At 42.8% G+C, this 26875-nt stretch overlaps 1 protein-coding gene across 1 annotated transcript in view; it reads left to right on the top strand.

The window, feature by feature from the left end:
* Positions 1–3349: 3349 nt before the first annotated feature.
* The window catches only part of LHCGR (luteinizing hormone/choriogonadotropin receptor), a gene marked incomplete at both ends in the record, with an annotated part of 52860 nt that continues 29334 nt past the window's right edge, over positions 3350–26875 (top strand). The window contains 3 exons of the mRNA XM_081068672.1: positions 3350–3513; positions 22239–22310; positions 24248–24322. Coding sequence (XP_080924798.1) covers positions 3350–3513; positions 22239–22310; positions 24248–24322 — 311 coding nt within the window. The remainder of the gene's footprint in view (positions 3514–22238; positions 22311–24247; positions 24323–26875) is intronic.

Below are 26875 nucleotides of genomic sequence, written 5' to 3' on the forward strand. Positions count from 1 at the left end.
AACTCCAATATCTTATTGTGATATCAAGTGCTACTGAGTTTTGATTTAGTGAGGCTAAAGGAAAATAGAATCCATCATCTTGTGAAACTGCTCATTCTTGCCCCCCCCAAAAAAAATTAAAATAAGTAAGCTGATTGCTACTTAAACAAAAAAAAACCTCAGTATTACAACCAATTGAGCAATTTTACACACATATACACAGTATTATCTGTGTGTGCTTACACACACCAGATTTCTTTAACAATGGATCAAAATTCTTAGATTTCACCCATAAGTCCTTAGTAAGGATTCATGAGCTTTGTCTTCTTTTAGGCAAATTTAATTCTAGAATTTCCATTTTAGTGTTTCACAAATTGTGCTCTGGGAATCCCATGCATCGAAATTGCATGGAGGCCTTGTTAAAATGCAGACTCCTGGACCCCACTATATATCAACTGAATCAAAATCTCTTCAGGGAGAGTGTCCAGAAATCTTTGTTTTTAAGCTTCCCAAATGATATCTCTGCACCTTAAAACATGGGAAGCCCTATTCTAGACTTATGGAGAGTTCTATTAGGATTTCTGAGTTGTAGTGTCAGATGTTTTTATATCTCTAAGGTAGGATAAACTTCTTGTGACTTCCATGAACTTTAGTTTGTCAGTAAAATATAATTAGCAATCTTTCTGGGTCATGCTCTTTTGAAGTTCTGTGACAAAAGTAACTACAAGTATAGTTATATGACATAGAAATTCTTCAGATTTAAAAATATTCACTCTAAATAGGTTACATATTAATGAGTAGGACAGGTAGATTCCATGGTGATAATAACAAACAATTCAATGTGATTTTGTTATATATTGCAAGAACCAATGTGATAATTAAGATCCAACTGAAATTAATGAGATAGAAAAAAATTATAAAAACTCTTTACAGTTATGAGTTTCTTTCAATGAACAACTTCACTTATTCATAAATAGGACTTTATTTCCAATTTAATACAAGCAATAAGAAGTCAATATACACAATCCAACTCCTTCCACCAGCACTATAATAGGAGCTGCCCACCAAGGCCTTGCATTTTAGAGCTAGCAGAGCCTTAGGGATTGTGAACTCCAACCCCTCCTCCTACAAATGAGGAAATCAAAGACCAAGCCACATGGCTGATGACAGAACAAGAAGGAAAATCCAGGTGTTGTGACTTCCCAGTCCTTCTGCTACTGGAGTTTAAGTAGTCCCCAAGGATACCCAAGCACAGAATCAAATGGTTCTTCAAGGGTGGGAAGGGGGGGAAAGCATTCTTTTTTATATAACAGATAGGCAATGGAGTAAAAAGAAAAGTCCTCATAAAATATAAGACTTGAAATAAACGCCACTCGGTCACCTTGAGCTATTCATTCCTTCTGTCCTGCAATTCATGGTGGAAACGTTTGATAAGCTCACTGCTACCCCAACTTCCCTATCAAAATCTGACAACGTTAAAACAGGAGAGAAACTGTGTCCCCAAAGTAGTCAGGGGTAATTATTCAATACCTCTCCAGAGTGGCTGAGAATAAATCAAGCAAGGTTAAGTTCTTCTCAGATGATTTACTGAGTCTCTGTTATAGGTCTCCACATGGGTTTCATGTATTCATTCTGTTATTCAACGATATATGCTGAGCCCCTACTAACAGCTAGAAGCTATGACATACACTAGCAATAGTAAAAGGAGTGGACAGGAGAAAGCAAAATTAAAGCCATAATTACAGTGTGTTATATTACTGACTATGCATCAGGTGCTATGGCCACACTACTCAGCTATGACAAGTAAGAGAAGGCTTTACAGTGGAAATGACATTGGGCTGAGTTTTGAAACACAACAAGGGAATTACCTCATGGAATATAGAAAAGGAAGAGAAAATCATTCCAGGTCAGGGGAACAGTAAATGCAGAAGATGAGCGTGTAAAAAGCAATCAGGTAAGCAGTTGGAGACAGGGATCCAGAGAAGAAAGACAATCAGATGGTCATAAGCTTTGTTTTTCATGCCATCAAGCACAATGCTGTCATCTAGCAAAGCCAGATGATTTTTTTTTTTTTAATAATTAAAAAAAGAAAAGCTACCTTCCTTGGGCAAGAGACTCCAAGAGACTAGAGACTGGTAACTAAGCTAGTCTGTCTTTAATAATTGGCTACAAACTAGAAAAAAAAGAAATCTGCTTTTACTTCCTGTCTGGAAAGTCCTATGCACCTTCCCAGCTCTCAAAGTCCACCTCTTCCAGAAAGACTTCTAGTATTTCCAGAGTCCTTGGAAGGAGGGATGAAAAAGTGTTTTGATGATGAAATTAAACAGGGGGAATTTTGTACCCCTAGGCTTACCATAAAATTTTGTCTCTTTCCAAGTCCTTGGTATGCAGAATATATAGTAATTTTTTACATTGGTGAGAGAAAGTGGGTGACAGACACGAGTTCAAACAGGTTTCTGCTATTTAGAAACTGTGTGACTTAGAGGATGTTATGTAACCTCCGAGGACATCATTTTTCTGGTTGTAACACCTACTGTAACACCTATTGTAAAGCTCAGACGTGATGTGAGGGAGAGCACCCGTCACAGATCTAGTCTATACTGGGCCTCCCATTGGGGTACCTGCTGACTATTATAGAAGTTTCATTCATTCCACAAATCCTTATTGAGGACTTAGCATGCAGACACCAGAAGGAATACAAAAATAAATCTGAACTGGATTTTGTTCTCTAGGACCTCACGATCTATACAGTCTGATAGAACAGACTCAAATCGCTATAACATAAGGAAGGAGGCGGTTACTACCAGGAGAATACAGAGAGATCACTGGGGAAGTTGGGAGAACAGAGATGATTTGTGGTGTGGAGTGAGATGAGGGGGGAAGAAAGAAAGGATTTAGGGCTGAGAATGAAGGCAAGGAGAAGCTTCTGAGCTGGGCTCTTTCATCCCTTCTGGCGTGCGTATGGCGAGTCTCCGTCTGCTCTACCCACAGATGTAATAAAGGAGGTTCAGTTAAGTGACACAACTCATTCCACTTCACACTCACAGTTACAGCAGAGCCAGGACAATTCAGAACTCCCCACTCCTTTCCCAAAGCATGCACCATTACCACACTCTACCTCCTAGAACGAGGGCTATTTGCAGATGTAGGGGACAGGGCAGTCCAGGAAAAGCAGCAGAAAGGAAGTGATGGGGTCACACTGTCCCATGTCAAGGCAGAGTTTCAGGCCCGTGGGGGGGAGAACAGGGGCAGGCGGCGCGGGCGGGGGTGGGAGAACGGGCCAAGGGGCGGGGAGAGGGCCGCGGGCCACACTCCGGAGCTGTCCAAGGCACCCGCCCAGCGCGGCAGCCCGCACTCAGGCTCTCTGGCCATGGGGTGGCGGTCCCCGGCGCTGAGTCCTCTGCTGGGGCTACTGCTGCTGCTGCCACCGATACTGCCACGGGCGCTGCCGGGGGCGCAGTGCCCCGAGCCCTGCAGCTGCCCTCCGGACGGCGCCCTGCGCTGCCCTGGCCCGCGGGCCGGCCTCACCCGACTGTGAGTACTCCGTGCCTCCGACCCGGGATCCTCCCTCGCTCCGGGTCACCTTTCCTCCCTACTCTGGTCCCCTTTACCGGGAAGCTTGGGAAAAGACGCTTCGCCCCTTTCAATCTCTACCACGTTTTAGGGTGAGGAGAAGCCAAAGCGTGGGGGCTGTCTTTCCAATACCACCCCGTGCGGAACCGTGGATTTGGGCCCCACCTGCTGGCGCATCCTCCAGCCTCTAGTGGGCCCCAGGTCCACCCTTTCTCCTTTGGGGCCGCAGCAAGGGGTGTGGAACTGCCCAGAGCCACAGGGGAAAGAAGGTCTGGCACCCTGCCACTGCAGGAGGGGCCAGGGTGCGATGCTTCTGTCAGCAGCTGTCTCTGCCCAGAGAAGTCTTGTGTGGTCTGTGAGCCTTGAGTCGGGCAGGTTGGTGAAAGTTACTGTGGGCTCTGACATCCTGTGGTCCTCTAGAAACGGAGTGTTAGGCCCTGTAGCCAGGGATGACCTTGTCACTCAACAGGAGCTGCTGGGGAGCCGCCTCCCCCAACCAGTGCCCACCCCTGTCCCAGACGGACTTGCATTTCTGTCTGGTCGCCTAATCAGCGGAAGGCCTTGTACCCACCTCTGGCACATCGCCGCCACCTCCACACTCACAGAAGTATTTAAGGGACTGTATACATCAGCAGGCAGGTGTTTGCTGAAATGATGAGGAGAAGAGGAGAAGGGGGACTTTAGTGTTAGTGCATCAATGTCACCACGTACGTCTCCCTTCTTCAGTTTAGAAAAAGGTACCACACATAACATAATTCTATTCATATGAAATGTCTGGATAGGCAAAAAGTAGATTAGTAGCTGCCAGGTTGGGGTGAAGGCCTGGTGACTGCTAATCAGTGTGACTTTTTGGGGTGACAAAAATTATCTAAACTTAGATTGTGGTGGTGGTCGCACAACTCTATGAATATTCTAAAATCTGCATTATAAACTTTAAAAGGGTGAATTTTATGCTATATGAATTACATTTCAATAAAGTGCTTAAAAGAGAAAAGGAAGAAAACGGAGTGTAGTACTATAAAAGTATCCGAATGGCACCAGGCTGGTAGGGGTCTTGCTTATGTTCTAGAGGTGATGGAATTCCATGCTAAGGGGAGGAAAAGACACCTTCCCCTAATTTCTTTGGGCCCTCAGTGTCTGTCAGAGGCCCGCCTCACAGAGGGACTCTCCTCCCTCCTTAGGCGCTGAACTTCTCCCCTGGAAGACTTAGTGGCCTTCAGGGAATATTTATGGTGGACAGATACAGTTTAAAGGTTGTGGAGTTTATATTAATTAGTTTCCGTTAATTATCTTGTCAGTTCAATTCCCTGAAGGTGAGGACCATGCTGACAGTATTTGCTTCAATCGATCAACAAACCCATGGAAACTGCCTTCCAAGTCCCTTGCCCTTCTGTGAGAAGCCTCTCATCTTGCTCTTATGAATGACTGTGCCACTAACAGCCTTTCTTACTTGCCTGGTACTCATCATACAGATTACAAGATACTGAGATCCAAAGAGATGGAATAACCTACCCAACGTCCCACGGCTCTTGAGTAGCAAAGACAGCACTTCACCTGTTAATTATCATTTTATATGTGCTTTCCTAGTAAGAAAATTACCCCTTCCTTTAGATACATAATTTTCCCAGCTTCTCCAAAGTTGGCACTTAGTGGAGAACGCCCTGGTGAGAGGTAGGAATGGGTGGACCAAGTCCCAACTCCTTTCAGATTCAGCTTTTCACTGAGATCTCTCAATAATTCCTGCTGTCACACCCATGGTGGCCTCAGGAGGGTACCCCTTTCCTGGAGAAGACTGAAGTGAAAGAACAAAACAAAACAAATGCTCTTATTGCCCCACAGTGCAGTTTAGAGACAACTAGAGTCCCTCAAAAAGATTTTATAGTGCTGACTAGGTCTGGGGGTGGAGGCACAATGTAAGTACTGCCAGTACGCTGAAGCTGGCTCCACCTGCTCCCAAAGAGGAGCTGGCTGTCCGGGCCCCGACGCGCTCTGCCACCCCTGTGGGACCCTGCAGAACCCCTGACTTCCTCCTTTCACGTGCACTATCTTGGCACCCACACCCGGAGCATCTTCTCCTAGACATTTAGACCCCTTAGGTCAACACACATGCTGACCCTCTCAAGGTTGGCCTTCCTGAGGATCAGACAATTGAGAGACCACCTCATCCTTCCAGTGATGGCCCTATGGAAGGGAAGCTGACAAAGGTCCAAACAGAATACCGTTTTCAGCAGGATACGGTGACTTCAACTTCCACATGACAAGAGAAATGCATGAGGAGGAACAGGAGGGTAGTTACTTTAAGGCAATGTTCCTCCAAGTGTGGTCCCAGAGCAGCAGCATGAGCGTCTCCTGGGAAATGTTAGAAATGCACACTCTCAGGCCTCAGCCCCATCCACTGAATCAGAACCTCTGAGGGTGTGGTCCAGCAATCTATGTTTTAACAAACTCCCCAGGTTATTCTGATGCACGCTAAGGTTTGAAAACCAAGGTATTGCTCTCCAAGGAGGATATAACCTTCTGGAAAGGAAGAAGTATGTTTTAAACTTCCTTGTGCCATATACTTCCCTCCTCCATCCCAGACCATCCCCTCCCCCCACACACATACACAATACCTATTTATTGCAAAAGGCAGCTGAATTCAAATTAAAACATCAAACTCTGAGACATATAGAAAATAAACAGGATTAAGAAAAGTTTCACTGTTTTTTTTTCTTCAAAGAGGAATAAGGGAAGGAATCCACGCAGAAGGACATACACTGACGATACGAGGGTTGGGAAGGAATCATACTTGATGGAGTAGGACCTCAATGTGGGCGGGGGAGAGCATCAGTGTCAGATCACAGGGCAAGGGTTCATCTTAGAAAAAATAGGGAGACTTCTGAGTCCTGGGGGAAGAAGGCAGTTGGGTAAAGGTGTAATTCAACACTGATGCGAAGGACAGGAAAAGAGAACTGGTTCATGCTAAAATCCTCTTTTCTTAACGATGAATGAATGAAATGTAAATGGTCATTACAAGACAGACAAATGCTGTGGATAACAAGTTATCAGGAGTTCACAAAAAGCGAAGAACAGAAATTATGAGATGAGGGTTCCAGAAGAAGAGGGATATGCTCTCGCACCAAGTTATCCACAGAGGTTGACTCAGCAGAGAGAAGAGCAATACTCATGGTTCTGGGGGTTGGAGGAGGCGAGTCCCAAGAAAAGCTTAGAATTCATCATTAGCCCCTCAGTAGATACTGGCTTACGTTTTAATCATTTTAGGCCCTGGCAGTCCTGTCTTTTAAGACCTCCAACTATCTGGTTGAAAAGAAATAAAGAAGGACCATGGGTTGTATTATAATTACTTATCACTGACAAGTCCACTGCTTGCAAATTTTGAAAATGGCATCCTTCAATTGTTCATATCTTTCCTCCTCTCCCATATTTTATTAAATCTTAGGTATTTAAAATCTACAAAGTGATACAAAAAGTAGCCTCCCACATTTTCACTCCTTTTAATTGAGAAATAACAGAGTAATGGAAAAAAATTGATTTTAAAAATTTATTTCCCTTTTCTTATTAGTTCCAGACAACTGGAAGGGAGAGGAAAAAAAAAAAGTCTCACCTTGCCCATGGTTATAAAAAGATCTTTGTCTCTATGACAACAGAAAGGTTGATCTGCTTGATATGGAAACAGCTTCAGAAAAATCAGTAAGAAAAACGCTAATAATAATTATGGCAATTTATTTTTTGCATGTTGTTTCTACTGAACAGAGATTAAACTTTTAGACTTTATTATAAGACACGATCCAGAGATGGTGGAAGAAGAAAATGTGCTGCATCCATGAGCCAATGTCACAGGAATATGTTAGTATCCTGACATCTTTCCTGTATGTCTTTATCCTTCTTCCAACTTCAGTGGGAATCTGGGTCCAGAACAGGGTTCAATGTTGTGGAGGGATGTACAGGAGGGGGGCATGGTTCGTGACCTTGAGGAGCCCACAGGATAGGTGGAAACATACCCAGGAGACTGGGGTACATAGGGAGAGAGGCAACGAGGCTTGAAGGAAATCAGAGCGTAGAGTAGACCACTCACCACAAACTGAAATCTCCAGAGGAAGACTTCAGGGGCCAGGGGTCATGAGGCTGAACCTTGAAAGAGAGAAGGGAAGAAGAATCCACAGGTTATAGTAGACTAAAGAAGCACAGAATAAGGTTGAATGTATTCTTCTCTTTTTATGCCTCTCCCAGGCTCTCTGGTGGAATTTTTTTTAAGGAAAGATATAAAGTCATCAAAAATAGTTGATTAAATTACCCAGAGGGTTGTGCAGAAAGAAAAAAAAAATGCCCACTGTGTTGTTCTTAATAAACTTTCAATCAAAGTCATTCTTGAACAGTTACAAAGCCAGTAAGTAAAAATCATGATTTGTAGTCACTTCCCCATGAATCTTTCCCCAATGTCCCCTCCCTCCCAGACACACACACTTGCTTTGAGACCCTGTACTTACATATATTTTTGCATATAGGCCACCACAGTATGTACCTCTTCTGCTATAGCAGGATTTCTCAACCTCAGCACAATTGACATTTCAGGTCAGATAATCATTTGTTGTGGGGGCTGCTTTGTACCCTGTGGGATGCTCAACAGCATCCCTGGCCTCTTCCCACTAGATGCCAACAGCACTGCCCTCCCAAATTGTGACAACCAAAACTACCTGGAGACATTTGCCAAATGCCCCCTGAGGGTAAAATCCATACCCCCTGCCCTTGGATTTGAATCATTATGCGAAAGTGAAAACCACTTGAAGAAGTCTTATTCAACTCAGGATTCCCAGAATTTCTCAGGTAGTTTGATTAAAATTTTTACTGAGCGACATACATGGTGATCAAACTGAGTTTACAGCTGAAAGGAACGATGAACCAATGCCAAAAGGACACATATCTTAGCATGTACCACATCTAAATGTTATGTTAAAAATCTAGAGAATGGAGATTAAGGGTGTACTGTGGGTTGTAGAGGGAGATCTCTTTGTTATGTCAACCAACATCCAGGTCCCAGATTTTGTAGACCTCCCCCCACTCTGTCCTGTGAACTGGCCATATCAGTTTCAGAGAAGTAAGACTGGAAGCTTACCTATATGAATATGCCCCATCCAGATTGTTTTAATTTTTAGTGTCTCTTTATTTTAATTCACTCATCAGAAAGCAAAAAAAATCAATCCCCAGCCCAGGATCCATTAAAACAAACAAAACCAACCACAAAGCAGCCTGAATCGAGACTGATGGGTTCCTGGTCCAGAACACTACACAGGAGCCCACAGGACAGAGGGAAACCCACCAAGACCTTGTAAGTAGGACAGCTGGGCCCTAGCCGCAGCTTCCCTAAAGCTGGCCAGACCAAAAGAGCTCTCAGAAATTAGAAAGCTCATATCCTACCTCCCTGTCCCTTGCCCCTACAAAGAAAGCACTGGCCCCAGGCAATGACTGATCTTGACTTCAGTTCTGACTGAGCTCCCCCAGCCACACCTTCAATGCAGTTCTTAAACCCGGCTGTGCCTAAAAACAGGCTCATTGGGGGAAGCTTTGCAAGAACCAGATTTTATTAGTTTAAAAATCATCCTTTGGGGAAAAGTGAATGATGGCCCCTAGCGGGACACTAAAAAGCCAGCAACAGAGTTCCCAAAATCTCAGTGGAAATGTAGAGCCAAAAGATCCCTTTGGCACTGGACCCTGCGAACCCCTTGGAGAGCAATAATAATTCCTTGGGTTTTTTGCCTTCTTCTTCTTCTTTTTTTTTTTTTTTTTTTTTTTTTTTTTTTAGTTTCAAAATCAGTGTCAGTTAATTCAAGGCTCTAGTTCTGCTCTTCTCCTCACCTTTATCTTCTTTCTAAGCCCCTCAATTTGTCTTCTTTTCATGTCTTGAAATGAGGCCTAAAAGCCTTCTTTCCAAAATATATTGTCCCAGGGTAGCTGCGCCAGACGGTGTCTTGGCCACATGTATCTCTGATCTCACACAAGGAATGTTGAAGCCAGTTGAGTCATGGTGGTGGAGAGAGGCCCTGCTGCTCACTTCCAGCCCCGCGAGGGCTGGCTCCATGGGAGCATATGTGTTCTGTTCTGGCAGCCCCCTTCGGTGTGTGAAAAATCACATTTAATGCAGATTTTAGCAAATTTTCCACCAGCTATTTTTTCTTAAGAAGGGAATTAAAATAATCCCACCCACCAGGCAGGTGGGTTCTCTGACTTAGTGGACAGCTTCTAGCAGCTTCTCTATACGGTCTTCATTTACTCCCCGCTTCTGCCTCACTAGGAGATGAAACCACCTCCCAGCCAGCAAACCACTCACAACTGCTCTCTGTGTGGCCCTGAACCAAGCTCTGTAATACCACCTGAGCCAAATCAGAACCATCCAATTTATAACTAAAACTAAACATTCAGAACGAAGGCTTTATCCCTTGCTGCTATTAAATTTGTCCTTGACTCTGATGAAATGAGGTGACTTCTGGGTTTCTAATTCTACCTCATGAGCAACAGCATTTCTGAGCAACAGATAGCATTTCTGAGCCCACAGGGATGGGATGGCCCTGGTACAACAGGGGAGGGTCCAGCACTAACACAGTTCCCAAATTATCTGAACTGCACAGCAGGACAAAGACCAGGCAGCCCCGGGTTCTAGCACCAGGTCCCCTTTCCCCAATTTGCACTGTGGGTTCAAGCTAGTGATAACACCTCTGTGCTGTCTTTAAAAGGCATGCGATGGTTCCTGTCCCTGAGTGGGGCTGACTGTGGTGAAGGTGAAGAAGACAGCAGAACCAAAAGTAATCAGAAATAAAGATTTCACATAACTGCGAAGTATTAACGTAACAATCTAACGATTCAGAGAAGACTGAAAACCCATCGCCCATATATGCGTGTGAGGTTGAACAGTTAACATCCATCATCCAAGGGACAAACCTAATGGCATAGGTTTGTTTCTGGGAGGTGTTAGAGAAAATGACCCACTAGATCTTCTCAAGCTGGAAGGTAAGTCAGAATCCCAAAATAGCAGAGCTCAATATTCTCATATGCTGTTCTTTTACCTCAGGCCGAGCTGCCTCTCAAACACCTTACACCTGATTATAGGCTTTTTTCTATCATTCAGTTGGGTCACTCCTACCTGCCCAGCGAGAGCATCCAAGCCCATTTGGCATACTTTCCTTTCCCCATTCTCCATCCCTAAGCTTCAGGCTGGACACACAGACAACCTTCAGGTCAGACTTGTTGACCACTCAGGAACTACATACTGAAATGGAAAGGTCAATGAGCAGAGTCCAGTGACAGTCTTCAGACTATAGGAGAGAGTGCGCCAGTTCTCAGATGACTGCAAGGAAAAGTGGACGGTGACAAAAGCCAGATAAAGGTTGTAAACAAAGTCTGGTAGGAGTTCAGAGAAGGGAGCCATCCCTTCTTGCCACAGTAACAAAGAAACCCTGGCAGAGGTATTTGAGCTGTATTTCTTTAAGCCCTACTCTCTATAGGGCTAGCCGGGCTAACGCAGTTATCCCATAAGCTCCCAAAGTCCTGGCTTTTGACACCAGCTTAGAAAAGCTTCTGGGAAATCAGTATTGAAAGTCTTCTCTCTCACTGACCACCAGCACATAGCCTGTCTGTGTTATGGAACATCAACAGGACAGTGGACCACTTCCACTGGAAACCTTGGGTGGGGCTCTAAGCCTTTTATCATTTGCAAGCATCAGAAATCAACTCTGACAAACTTAATCGTAAGAGATGAACTTACTAGAAGAATGAGGAGGTAGAAAGATACGGGCAAGATCCAGAGAGAATCTGACATTTTAGCAGCAAGAGGTCAGGGAATTTCTCTCTAGATTCCACCTTTACAATGAATCAGCTCCAAAGATGCCTTGTGTGTGTCTATTACAAGTTTTAAATTCCCAAGAGAAAGAATCTGATAGCCTCCCCCTGCCCCACCCCCAAGATAGAAACATAGGAGCACAGCCAATAAGATGCTTCCAGAGAAAGGAAATTTCTGAGCCAGGCAACCACACAAATTGGTGTCTACCAGAAGGCACACATACATGCCAGTAATTTCCGGCACTTCAAACCCATCCTCAGATTAATTAAAAGTATGTGGTATATCAGTTGTAACCAGCTTTTACAGACTCACTAGAAACAAAATAAAAAAGTTTTTAAGTGTCTGGAAACAGACGCTTGTAATGAAGGAGCTTCCTGAAGCATATCTGCAATGTCAGTGCCCTGACAACATAATATTCTCTGCTCCTAAAAAATACTTTTGAGAAATCATTACAGATGATGCAGACATTCCCTGGGGAGAATTCAACATGCAGTTTTATTTACCAGAGTTATTCTTGTCATGTTATATTATTGCTAGAAGAATTCTGCTTTAAGGGGTAAAGATTGCATCATTTTGCTTTGTGTCTTTAGAAAACTTTAAATGGGTTTGAGTAAGGGCTTTAACGTATTTACCATTTTCCTCCAAGGCTTTATATTTTTAATTTAGTTATAGCACAAATGACTTGGAAAATCCATTATCCAGGAATCTCCTTGACCATCTTTGTTCACACTGTAATTCATACACACTTCACAGCTTCTCAGGTGCTCAGGCTGTCTTGGAGGGCAGTCCCTGAAACTGCACTTTCTGAGGGGAGATTTCCAACTGACTGGACTGTTTAGAATCGATGAGCAAATGTGAACCTTGCAGAGGGGCTCCCTGGAGTTGAAATATTTAATGCAAGGTTGTTCTTCATCATGTCTTTGAAAGCTATTGGGTGAGACCTATAAGAAATACCAGAACCAAAAAGAAAGGTGCCAAGTGGGAGTGTTTGCCCTTCCTCTCAGTTGTCCTATGTATAATCAACAGATAGTCAAGAGTCAGGGACAAGTCACAGTTTTATCAGCAGAAGGATGACCTTTGACAAACAGAAGAGTCCACTCCAAAGTACTGAACCTACCCCCGACAAGGAAGTCGAGTTGTCATTAGGCATAAGTGGGGGAGCTTGAATGTTTCCCAGTGAGCAGCTATGAATTAAAAGCACTTCTTGAGCTCTTATCTTGTGCAAGATGCTGTAGCAGCATTATATAAACATTTTCTTATTTACTCTCACTAATCCCTGGGGTAGTTGGTATCATCACCATTTTGTAGACGTGGAATGAAGTGATGATTTGCACTCAGGCAGCCTGGCTCCAGGAACGACACTCTTCACACCCCACTGTTCTGCTTCCAGACAGAAAGCACATGCAAGTGGTGATGAAGACACATTCCTCAAAGTATGTGGCGCCTGAGCTAAACCTTTAACCAAGGGCAGAATGAGGCCAGAAGAGAAGTGTGGGATGCCAGATGGTAAAGACAGTGTGAATGAAGGCAGAAAAGCGTGAGGCAAGTCAGGAGACACCACAGTCTGATTTGCCCAAACAGGCCCTGTCCAGTAGGCATATCATGTGAGGCACATGTGCAATTCTTATTTTTTTAGTGGCCACATTTTAAAAGTTCTTGAAAGGTGACATTAATTTTTTTTAACAGGACAAAATAAACAAATTTATTAGATATGTACATACAGGGGTTCCATAAGAATATAGGACCGAGGACAGTTCTGGCAGTTAAGGCTTGTATGTCACCTTGAGCTAAAGAGAAAAGAGAAATTGTAATTTGGATTTTCAAAGGGGAGGAAGTCAATTCATATGGAGATAGAGAAGCAAATATTTGGTAAACAAATGTTTGCTGGTTCATCTTTTTTTTTTTCTTTTTTGAATTACTCACTTAATTTTTTTAAATTTATTTATTTATTAGTTTCAGGTGTACAAGACAAGGTAATACTTAGACGTTCATCATTTATATCCCTCACACTGTGGGCCCCCTCCCCCCATCCACTATCCCTCCGACCTCGCACCGAGCCATCACATTATATACATAAAATTATAGTTGGCATTCATTATTGTTTAGCTTCTGGTGTGCAGTGCCATGACCAGGCATCTACAGTATCCCTGAGGTGGTCTCCCAAATGGGACATGTGTCCATCAGATACCCTACAAAATCTTTACAACATTATTGATTACGTTCTCCAAATTAATTTTCAAAAACTTTGAGGCCCTCTTGTGTTTACCAACTGTTTCCTAATCCCTTTACCTTCCCCTTTATCCCCACCCCCCCGCCCATCTAACAACTCTCAGTTTTTCCTCTTTGTCCCCAAAACTGTTTCTGATTAGTTCATTCACTTATTCTTTTCTTTAGATTCCGCATATAAGTGAGATCATATGGTACTTGTCTTTCTCTTTCTGACTTATTTCACTTAACATAATGTTCTCTAGATCCATCCATGTTGTTGCAAATGGTAAGATTTCTTTCTTCTTCATGGCTGCGTAATACTCCATTGTGTAAATGTACCACAGTTTCTTAATCCAGTCATCTACCGATGGGCATTTCGGTTGTTTCCATGTCTTGGCTATTGTGTATAGTGCTGCAATAAACATAAGAGTGCATACAGATTTTTGAATTGGAGTTTTGGATTTCTCCGGGTAGATGCCTAGGAGTAGAATTACTGGATCATAGGGTAGTTCCATTTTCAGATTTCTGAGATATCTCCATACTGTTTTCCGTAGTGGCTGCACCAATCTGCAATCCCACCAACAGTGCACTAGGGTTCCAAAAGGTGACATTAATTTTAATAAAATATTTAATCCCATATGTACAAAACAGTCTGTCACCATGTAATCCATGTAAAAATTACTGAGACACAGTGCTCGCTTCAGCAGCACATATACTAAAATTACTGAGACACCTGATATTCTTTCTCTTGCCAAGTCTTCAGCAGCTGGTATGTATTGTACACTTACAAGACATCTCAATTTGGACCCTAATTCAAGCGCCCAGTGGCCATATGTGGCTAGTGGCTGTGGTACTGGACAGCACACTTTTAGTATCCTAGTCATAGGAGGGGAGCAGTGGGTAACAGGACTGGCAAATGAAGTTTGAGCCTTTATTTGCAGGGCCTTGAATACAAGGCTGAGACATTTGTAGATAAGTAAACAGGCCAAGAGCAGGCACAGAAGATATCTGAGTTTAAGAGGAATATGGTCGATGTTGGCAGGAAGAGTAATCTAGACCAAGCAGGGGAAAGCCAGGATAGTCAGGAAAAACCAATTCAGGGATCACAGAATCGTTGAGGCAGAGAAAAGAATGGCCCAGAAGAGTGGCAGTGGGAAAGAGATACAGGGAATGGAAGCAAGAGATGTGTGAAGGCAGAATCCACCAGAGACTGGATATTTCATGGAATACAGGATACCTGGTAAAATTTCAGATAACAGTAGAGTTTCAAAAAGTTCTGTAGTCATTAAGCACTGAGGAGAACCAAGGAGAGAAAGAAAAACCACTCTGGCAGGCTCAGAAGCTTCATGAAGGAACAGTAATTTGAGCTGCATCTTTGAAGTTGAAGACCATGAGCACGTGCCCTCAAGAAGCTGGTGCCTGCATCAGACAGTTAGGCTTTTACCTGAGAACCCGAGGATTATGCAGCAGCAGAACAAACCCCTAAAGGAAGACAACTGGTGTAGTGTGATGAGTGGACACCCATGATCCACTCATGAAGTGACCCATGATCCAGTCCAGATCTGCCAGTGAATTGCCGTGTGGTTTCAGGGAAGTCATTTCACTTTTTCAAACTTAAGATTCTTCATCTGTGAAGTGAAAGGTTGGACCAAACCCCCTGCAAGCAGCCCTTTCCCTCTGACTGCCTAATACAGTAAGTGCTTAAAGGACTAGTCAAGCAATAGTCAAAACTACCTGGATGTCTGGTTAAGGCTCATTCCAAAATTTTCTGATGTAAAACTTAACATATCGGATGTCCATTTATATTTACTTCATATTTCAGTTACCATCGAACTCTCAGCTCCCTCTAGGTAAATGCTGCAGACAAGAGACTAGCAAATGAAGACATACCCAGTAATGAAGTTACCAAATACATCAAAGCATTGAACAGCACAAAGATTTAAAATCATTCGGAAAAGGGAAAGCCATCTATTTCATTCCAAGACGAAAGCGAGTTTATTGTCATTACTGAGCAGCTTCACAAAGAACACAGCAATTCTTAAGTCTCTGTTAAATGTAGAACAAGATCCTGTGTAATAAATACAAAAACATTAACATTCTTCTGAATGTAAATAAAGTAATACTCTCCCGCCCATTTCAACAAGTTCATTAAGGCAACAACAACAACAAAAAAGCTTTGACCATCTCCTATTTCTCTCTTTTTCTGTCCCTTTGATTTTGTAGTGTTTTAAAATTCAGGGAGTGTAGCACTAGCAATAAACTAATCGTCTGTGAAAGATGGATGGATGTTTGTAGCTTTTTTAGGTCAATAATATAGATGGCTTTTCTAAACAATTAGAGGGAAGTGAATAAAAATATTTCACTTCTGCCATGCTGGGCGGAAAGAGAGGTAAAATCTCCAACAAGGTGACCAAAGGTCCCACCCAGGCTTCTAGACTTGAGGTTGAGGCCAGATCTCTTTCTCGGCTCTCCCTGTAATCCTGCTTAGCCTATGGGTTTAAGAAGGTGGTCCTGCCCTGGAAACTACCTGTGTACTCCAAGCTCTTAAAAACCAAGAGCAGGTGTGGAACTTACAATTGTCATTGGCTTTACCCAATGGACCCCGTCTTTAAAAGGAGAAAATGTGTCAATTGAACCATATTTTCCATTCACCTAGGGAGTTTGCCATTTAAAGGAATCTTTCATGGAACCCTTCTGTAGAACAAAGAACCTTTTGATAACGCAAATGTCTCCCAATTGATAGGTTTTGGTGTAAGTAGGGATTCCAAATCTGGTTTCCTCAAAGGGGAACAGAGCCCCTCCTGAATCTGAAGCTCTCTAGGTAACATTATTTTAAGGGTTCATTAACAAGCCAGTGAGCTGCGCAGATGGGTTTCTTTGAACCTCATCTGTGTTATTTAACTCGGAAGAGGAAAGAAGAGGCCTCGAGGCCCACCCTTGAGTACTCTAGAAACTATAGGAACAACTAGGGACCCCTGATAATGTGGTACCGTCCTCTTCAAGGTGATTGGGTTCATCTGGACGCTATTTGCTTGTCTGTAAGCAGAGCCTCTGGTTCTGGGCTCTGCCACAGGGTGCACTGGTGCTTGGCAACTGGTGTTGGCTGGAAAGGGGACTGGGTCAGGGGCCTGCCCAGATGAAAGAGTTGATGGAAAGGAGCTCTGAGGTGGGAAGGCCTTTCTGAGCAGTCCCTCCTTAAGATAAAGAGGTCGGGCCTTTCTTCTCCGCACTGGCCTGTCATTGGATGAGGACTGCCCAGGAGAGAAGATGTGATCTTAGATGAGGTGGCAATCTTAGGCTGAGGATTATTCCAGGAGAGCAAACTAGTTGAGAGTTGTAGCCATCCACTCTCCCAGCAACTGAGGGAATTAGTGCCTCATTACCAAATGGTGATTTTGGCAGCCCACGACAGCAACTAACCCAACTGCACTGGGTAGCCCCAGCACAGGGTAGCCCCATCTGTGCCTTAGAACCCAGCAGTGAGAGATACTTCGTGGATCCTAACCAGACAGTAACTAGGAACTGTTCTGGGTCAGTAGTGTCCTCGAAGGGGCAGAGATACAGAGATTGGGATCTGGATTTTTCTGAGAAAAAGGCAGGGCAGGGGCTCCACTCCCACATGGACACTGGGGTGACCAGGCAGGCTATAGGATAAGGAAGCAAGACAAAAACAAACACCAACATGGTTTGGGGGGAAGCAAGGGTAACTCGAGGCACTGCAGGTGCCCTCCTGCCCCAAATAGTGTTGCGCTCAGTGTAGACAATGTAGAGAGACCCAGGGCATCACGAGAGTCATCACCAATTACAAGGTCCCAGAACTTGGGGGAGTGCTTCATCCCAATCCCAAGGGGTAGAGACTGCTCCTGCTTCAACCTTACCCCACACGTAGAAAGGTTGAGGACTGAAGTACCTTTTGATCATGCAAATGTCTGGAGTTTTCCAAATGATTTTAAATCTTTGTGCTGTTAAATGCATTGATCTATTTGGTAACTTCATTACTGGGTATGTCTTCATTTGTTGGACTCTTGTCTTCACGAGTAGATGGAGGTTCCAGAAATGATGAAACTAAGGCAGCCTTTGTCATCTAAAGTAACTATTTGTTTCAACACCTGTGGCCAAGGCACTTGGGCAAGGTGAGATGGCCGTAATCCATGTGGCACCTGTGCTACGTCATCCATTCATTTAGAAATCAAAGCTTAAAAACTGTGAAAAGGACTGTGAAAATATAATAAATGGAAGCAGCCACTTGGTTCCACAGCCATCTCAACTCACTTTTCTAGAGGCAGAGAGAACTCTCCACCCTGCGAGTTCAACCACACATTCGCCCACCAATGCTGCTTCTTTACCAACCCCCTGTGGCGCACAATTTGGGAGTGTCACCCTCTTGGTCTGAGACAGAAAAGGCTCTGTCCCTGTTTTCTTTTTCTTTGTTTTATGCATAGCTTTCAGGCCCTTTCTTGTCCCTGGACAGCTGAGCCGCTGAAGTGTCCTTGCCGTTGGCCTTTTTTCCCCTGGGTTCCCCTTGGCTTCTGCTCTGTGTCACATGAGACCAACTAGACCTTTCCACAAGAGTTCCTGAAATTCACAAAATTCTTGGAATACACATAGGCCTAACTTCAAAAAATGAAAGGAAGAAAAGGAGGAAGGAGGGAGGGAAAGGAAGAAAGGGAGAACTCAATACATCAAAATAGCACTTCTTTGCTTATCCATTTGTCTCTTAGGAACAGAGGGTTAAGTTGGTCATATTTTGTCATTCAAGTAACATTATCATCAACATTATCAATTCAAAGTCCCAATGTCTCTCTGTTTTTAGTTATTTATTTTATCCCCTTCTACTTTCTTTCGACTCATCGTAGGCAACCAAACTAATGTATGTTGATATGTCTTCTTTTAAAATGTCTAATGTTTGGTATACATGTGTTTTAATTCTGCAAGTAGCATTTTATATATATATATACATATATATATTAATTATATATATGTATATATGTGTGTGTGTGTATACATATATATAATTAATTTCTTCCTTGTTTCTCTTAGCACCATGATTCTAAGATCTACGATGCTGCTCTCTGTGCCTTTAAACCCTTACTTCTAATAACTGACCAATTGGTTCAGTGTGTATTGTCCACATTTTGTCAGCCCGTCGCTCAGCAGTGGACACCCAGGTTGTCTCCAACCCACCCGATGCCACAATGCCGTGCAGAAAATCCTTGCAGTTTCCCTTAAGGATCAGAGTGAGAATATCTCTGGGATGTATGCAGGAGTAGAATAGCAGGGGTAATTGAGACAATCCTGTACATTGCCAAAAGTTTCTGGCTCCGTGGAAAGAATCACAGATGCATCCATCAAAGAAGAAAGCACCTTCAAAGGGAGGACATTCAAGTGATTATGAACAAACCGTGGGCCATGTGAATAAGTTTAAATACAGGAGACAGACACCTGACTGCTTAGGATCTGCTGCCAATTGAAGACACATCAGAAGCTAAGACATGACATCTCTATAATACAAATATAAGCCAGTGGAAAAAACCATTTGGATTCATAGAACCACATTCGCCACCTTGCTTCATGAGAACACATCTGCTGTGCAAAGCTTGCTGCTCCTGCCCTCTCCCCATTCTCTGGCCCCCAGGCCTCCCTCTTGCCCTAGCCACACCTACAAAGCCCCCTGTTGTTCGCTCAGTGGCTCTTTGATCCCAGTGGGAACTCTCACTCTGCCTTTCCTGCTCTGCGCTCAACATCAGGTGCAAAATTTCATCTTGCACCAGGGCTGTTCCGTAGTCTTTGGGGATAGCCAGCGCATGGTCTACAGCTTCTCTCTCTTCTGTCCGACCTTTGCGCCTCATCCTTCATCCCTACATCAATCAAAAGCTCCAACAACCAACCTGGTCCAATAGGAGCCAAACTGCTCTCCTGAGAGCCACACCGTGCTCCCTAGTGGAGGAGGAGGCTGCCTGCCTGAGAGGTTCCAGCTTCTGCTCTCCATTTGCATGAATAAAGGGCTCTGAAGGGTTCAGCTTAAGCTTTTATGTAAACACTCTCCAAAATATGTTCTGCACTGCATTATCCCCAGCAATAAAGATTCTGGAATCAGAATTTGGCTGTCAGTTTTATTGATGTTGCATGGGGTAAAGTAGAATACAGCTTTCTCTTCTGGAAATTTATTGACTCGGCAGTGCAGAGAGCTATAAAACTGTGTTTTTAATCAGTAAGCCAAGCAGACATGATTCCAGAAGAAATATAGGAAGCAAACATGCCATCGTAAGAAGATTTCTCCCCCACTGTCCCTGTTCCTCTCGGATGCCCCGGTAAATAAGTTTGAGTATTGAACGATGTGCTTTGTGGGGCTGTCTTCAGGAATAGATTCAGAAGACCAAGTTTGGATCACTTCCTCAAGGTTGTACCAGCTCTAAGAGACTACTCAGTGAAAGTGTTTTCCTGAAATGAAACTTCTTTGCATCAGCCCCTAGAGAGGAACTGCTCATAAGCTGCATTGCGAAGCAATAGCAAGAGTGTGACATGCCTTCTCTCAAGAGAAGCAAGGTGGTCCCTCCACCACGCTCACTGAGAGAGAGAGGGAGAGAGGGTTACCTGGGTATATATCCGAAGGAAATGAAACCACTATCTCGAAGAGATATCTGCATTCCCTAGTTAAGTGCAGCATTATTCGTAATAGCCAAGATATGGAAACAATCTAAATGTCCTTCAACAGATGAATGGATAAAGAAAATGTGACACACAAACACGCACACAGGAATATTTTTAGTCGTAAAAAAGAAGGAAATCTTGCCATTTGTGACAGCTTGGAATGAACCTGGAGGGCATTATGCTGAGTAAAATAAGCCAGACCGAGGAAGGTAAATAATGTATGGTATTTATCACTTATATGTGGAATCTAAAACAAAAAACATTTAAGCCGATTTCATAGAAACAGAAAATGGAATGGTTGCCAAGGGCTGGGGGGAGAAGAAATAGAGAGATATAGGTCAAAGGATACAAACTTTCCGTTATAAGTTCTGAGGATCTAATGTACAGTACGGTATCTATAGTTAATAATACAGTATTGTATACTTGAAAACTGCTGCCAGTAGATCTTAAGTGTTCTCACCACCCACCCACCCACCCACACACACACACACACACACACACATACACTCACAGGAAAAAAAATTAACTATGTAAGGTGAAAGATGTGTTAATTATCTTGCTCTTGTTAATCATTCCACAATGTATGTGTATATCAAATCATCATGTACACATTAAATAAAACAATTACATTTGTCAATTATTCCTCAATAAACTTGGGGGTTAAAGAGAGCGGGCAGGCTAGGAGTCACATGCTCCAGCCCAATATTGCACAGGTCAAAGAACATTTGGACTCAGTCTGCTGTCATGTTACCTTGTTCAGGTGATTTAACCTCTCTGTGATCCAGTTTCTTCTGCTATCAATGGGGAATGCCACCTCACTCCAGTGTCGGGTGGGTAAAACAAGGTTACAAGTGTGTGTGCGTCAGTCACACGGCACCTTACCCCAGTAGTAACTCTCTCCCGGGACTGCGAGACATCTCACTGATTCATATCTGCTCTTCATGGAGCAGGTGTTCTTTCCTGGCAGCTCACGGGGTCTCTGCTGCAGAGACACAAGAAAAACAAAGCAGCATCTCCCACCTCTGTTCTCACATTCCTGATATTCGCATCTTGTCTGATGTTTCCCTGTCCACTCCCCTCGTCTCTGCCAGTCCTTGGGCTAAAACCTGAAACTACTATAGAAGCTTGATAAATGTTAGCTTCTGGAGGTTGAGGGTGCCTGGCAGATGCTTTCTCCAGAGTTACCTTAACCCCAGGTTCCTTGAGCATGCGTACATTATCCTATTCTAGTTTTGCTGTTGCTGAGTGATAGCTCTATTCTCAACTCTTATATAATGCATAATTTTAATCTCAATTCAAGAACACTTAGATTGTTCCTCTGGATATAAACGAGTGCCTGAAGGAAATGCTTTATAGGGGTTTCCCAAAATGGCATGAGCTACCCATGTGACTTAACCATCGGATAATACTGAAACAGGTTGCCTGAAGAGGATGGAGTATGTGCTTAGCCCATTTTCCCTCCTCATGTCTGCTTGGTTTCCAATTGTATTTTCACCAGTCATTTCTCCACTCTACCCAAGATAACTTCTTTTCCATCTTCCCAACCCAGCCTACAGGGCCACTCCAGAACTATGTATTTACAATGTTCTTGGTGCCAAGCCCTGTTCTTTACATGCGTTATCTTCATTAATCATCATAACAACCCTGTGAAATAGAAATTATTTGAATTTTACAGGTGAAGAAACTGAAACACAGGACTTAAATAACATGCTCAGGGTCACAGAGCCAGGTAGTGAGAGAGTGGGGATTTGAACCCAGGTGTGTCTGATGCCAAAGATCAGGATCTTAACTGCAAAATTACACACTCTTTGATTCTTTGATAAAGACCAAGAATAAGTCATGACATTCTAACAAGTTAGAATTCTCAACCTGAATCCAGTTGTTGGGAACTCTGGAGTCTCACATACACACAACACACACACACATTTTATCCATGAATTTAAAAGGCACCCAATCTTAAATCTTTAACTCTTGGCTTTCCTTTTTTCTTTTCTAGATCACTCACCTATCTCCCTATCAAAGTAATCCCATCTCAAGCTTTCAGAGGACTTAATGAGGTCGTTAAAATGTAAGTAAGATACTGCATATCAAAAGACTTTCATAATTGGAATAATAAATTTTTTTCTAAGAGAAAGCATAGTTGAAAGGGGATAATTTTTCTAGGAAAGAAACTGTGTTTAGGAAACCTTAACACTTAAATCTTTTTAATACAATAATATCTGGGGACCTTTGAAGAAAGGTATGATTTTCAAGAGGCATTAAAATCGAGATAATTAACCTTGCTTCAATGAACTGAATGCATTTTGGTAAGTGATGATAAACTTCTCAAGTAGAAAAAAACATAGATTCCAATCATAAAAATTCTCCTGCTAGAGCAGTTATTCCCTCATGTCACATTTTCAGGTAACAACCACATAGAAGAAAATGTGTTGAAAGTTTATTGTGCATGAGAAGATAATCTTTGTATCTAAAATATAATAAGCATTTGACAAAAACACAATATTTATAGCCTTATTGATAAAAAGCATTTATCAGAGTATAAAGCAGCCTGATAAGGCAGTGTGATCTCACGTTTTTGTCAGATGTAACTTTAGCCCTTTGTCCCTGGGTCTCAGCTTCTGCGGTCCAAGATCCCAAAAAGGGGTCTTTCTCAGGCCTCCAGGATTCCAGCATCCTCCTTAATATTAGTCTGAGTCAAAGGACGTAAGGGGCCTTTTAGTTTCCAGAGAGCATCTCTGATCTTTACAATCCATTGGGCTGTCAAAGCAACCTGAGGAACCTCTGACTGCTCTTTAGGATATTAGCAAGCAATGAGAATATTAAAAATAATTCCTTAACAATTAGTGCATATTATAAGAAATCCCTGCAGGTTATAGAAATGTCATTTTGTTTGAACCTAACCCTTATTCTTCTGCTCTCAAATTTGAATGTTGAGTTTTGAGAACTTCTAAAGCATTAAGACCTCCTAGTGAGAAAAGCAGCCACAGTTAAATAAGCAAACCATTAGGTGGAAATAAGATGAATCAGCCCAGGACTGATCATTACTGTGTTGTTCATAAAAGACATTAACTGCCTTAGGCTAGGTCTTGCTGTGGGCTAAAGCTCTCATCAAGTATAAAGGCTTCAGCGGAAAGTTAACCTTAGAAACAAGCGAATGTACAATTTGTAAATTTGAGACTTTTTTCTCAGCTGGCAGCAAATGGTAGCTTACGTTGGGATTTTCGGGTAACACTAGCATTATCTACATGCTTGGGGGTGGTAATATGGCAAAAATGGTTCCTTTACTTTTGTGTCTTTTTTAAAATAATCAGTTCATTCATTAATTTCATTCATTCATACTTAATGTGCCAGGATTATGAGGCCACCAGGAATTCAGAAGTGAATAGGACATACTCCTTGTCCTTAATTCGCTAAGAGAGTGAGAAAAACACTAAAAGAAATAGACAGTAACAACCCAAGAAAGACACTATGTGCAGGAGTTGACCACGGTGCAATTGCCTCAGAACAGGATTTGGGGCAAGGGGGAGGGTTATGAAACAATGAATTCAAACCAAATTAAAACCTCACTAGAGTGATGGAGCTGGGAACCCAGATATCCTGATCTTGGTCCTAAAACCTTCCTATAAGCACTAGGTGCCTCTCCTCTTAAACCAACCTCAGTTTTCAAAGCTGTAAAACAAGGGAATGTGACTAGATTTTCTGAAAGGGACTGTCCACTTCTAAAAATCTGACTAAACAAGGAAAAAAAAAAAAAAGAAAAACCTTTCACATGAACAGGGGTTACTGAAACTTGCATTTCGATTGCACCTGGGTTGTAGTGCTCCTAAAGGGAGACATTGGCACTTTATGATGTGAGGACAGCTTAAGGCATCCCCGTTTTTTTGGAAAAGGGCACAGTGGAGCCCCCAGTTGCTGGGCCATATACACAGCCTATTATGACGCAGCCACAGTCATTTCTTTCACATTTATTCTTCATTTGTTTTTTTCTCCCTCTCTCTCCTCTAGTGAAATCTCTCAGAGTGATTCCCTGGAAAAGATAGAAGCTAATGCCTTTGACAACCTCCTCAATTTGTCTGAAATGTAAGCATCAGCTAACAGATCGTTTATTGCCGTGCACTATTACTCTCACTGGCTGGAGCCCACTCAGTATTTGTATTCAAGCATCCACTGCTAGGAATCCAAGAGGAAAGACTACAGCAATTACTAGTTCTGGGCAGGCACTAATCTCTCGCTCTGCAGTGGCCTGGAGGTTGCCATGGTGACAACTGCTTCTCCCTGAGAGCTGTATAAACTCTGAAACATCACAACACAAAGTTGGAAATTAAAATTGACACTGTGGAGTCCTGCCAAGTAGCTCTTACCTTATGGAAGGGAGGGTATGAAGTACCCTGGGGTGGTGGGAAAATTTGGAAAGAAGCTTAGAGATCATGGATTAGTTCATTGGGGGCTGTTTGAGCATACTCATTCATTCAGTAAAGGGTTCTTGATACCTACCACGTAAAAGCCCTATGCTGAGAATGTATATGTTGGGTGTGTTGTCATTATTAGGATTTCTTAGAATTGATTCTTTAAAATTGTCCTTTCCAAACTATCCTTTTCCTCCGATTTACATAAAGGATGAGAGAAGACTGGCTTGACTCAGTTTTCAGAGGATAAACTTGTGTCCCAAAGAGGTTAACTGACGTGCCTGATATCACACAGCAAGTCAGCTGGGACCACAACTCAGGTCATCTGGCTCCTAAACCATGCCTCTTGTTTGGCCCAAACCTGAGCACATACAAACTCTGCCTACACAGGAGTTTTAGAAAGCTAAGGATGTCAGCAACAAATAGTTTTTGAGCGTTTGTTCATGGCCTTTATTTCCTCTGACTTGTGTCATTTAATCCTCTCAGTGACCTTGTAAAGTGGAATAAATATCCCTTTTTCTCAGGGGAAGGAATGGCGACTCAAAAGAGGTCGGTAACTTGACCAATGTGGCTCCTTAGACAACGGCAGGGCTGGGATTCAACACCACCCTGTCTTTCTTCAAAGCTTGTGCATTTTCCACTCTACCCTAAGGCCTCCCTATGAATGGTCCAATTATCTAAGGAGAACAATTAACTTATAAGTATGTACAACCAAGGGGCATGTGCTGATGGTCTACAGAGGAAGTAGAAACATGAATCTCTCTCAGGAGATGACAGTGTGGCCAGGGAAGTGAAGCTAATTCACCAAAGGTATACGGGGAAATCCAAAACAATGGGTATTTAAGTATAAAAGGTATAGTCTGGACTTGGCTGTGAAGTAGAATTTTGTGGGGGGCAAGGGGCTTTCATTAAAGATGATAGTCTTTATCCCAGACCTAGAAGTCTCCAGCTTTAACGGACTTTCCACGTGATGCTGGAGCACAACTTACACTGAGAACCACAAGAGCAGCCGAAGATAAAGCTTCCCATGGTGCAAAGCAATATTTCTCAACAGAAAGAAAAAGTTCTCTAAGGGAAAGTTCGTGGACTTTTCCCAAGGAAGTACCTGAGACTAGGATGTCAGCTCCGTGTGGGTTCTCTTTGCTTCGTTCACAGCTGTTTTCCCAGCTCTTAGATGGTGCCTGGCACATGGAGGGGCTCCATAAATGTTTGTTGAATGAAGGAATGGATGGATGAGTGGTCAAAGTTCAAACCCCAAAAGATCTTTAAGAGATGAAAGTCCCTTCCATCCCACCTACATAACGCCTTACACAGCCCACAATTGCTTGACTCAGTTGCTGTAAAAATAATTACAACAAAACACCACTCACCTCTAAGGATCAAAGGAACATAAAAGATAGAAATAGGCACCAATGGTCGGTAACTACAGTACAGTGAAATGAGCCCTAGACTTGGAGCCAGAAAAAAATGGGTTAACCTCCCAGCTCTGCTACTTCTCAGCTGTGTGACTAGAGACAAATCATTCAACCTCCTGATTTCATCAACGATGATAATAATTAACATTTGTTGAAGCCTTCCTTGAGCCAAACACACACATTTATTTCTTAAAAACCACCCTATCAGAAAACTAAGCTTTAAGTGATATAGCCAACATCATACAATTAGTAAAACCTGGATGTAAAACCAAGCTGACTCCAAAGGTTGTCCACCTCACCAATGCACTATATTTTCTCTACAGAATAAGAGTGCGTATCATTTCCTCAGGTAGTTGTTAAATGGGTCTAAAAAAAACACACAAAACAAAGGCGTTTACTGACCTTTTACTGAATCCAGAGTAGACAGGAGTTGGCAATTGTGGCTACTTCTCAAAGGGTCAAGTCACTGGCAGAACTAGGGAAAGGGACAATAACACCACTGTAATGTTACGGCTGTACTTTTATACTTTGCAAAGCCCTGCCTTGTACATATTCTCTACATACTCTATTACTCACTACCTACCAACCTGTGAAGTAGGAAGAGTATATTATTATTCCAATATGACAGAAGGGAACACTAGCTCAGGGAAGTTAGGAGACTGGGCATCATCACACAATGAATTATCTACAGGATACGCATAAAATTCCCAAAATCAAGGCCCTGGACTCTGCCCTCGCTGTTCCATAGACTGGGTGCACATCTGGATAATTGGTCACTGTGGCTGCCCGTCAAATAGGAAGAGAACAATTTT

The sequence above is a fragment of the Rhinolophus hipposideros genome (genome assembly GCF_964194185.1).
Source record: "Rhinolophus hipposideros genome assembly, chromosome: 12".
In the NCBI taxonomy this organism is placed as follows: domain Eukaryota; kingdom Metazoa; phylum Chordata; class Mammalia; order Chiroptera; family Rhinolophidae; genus Rhinolophus; species Rhinolophus hipposideros.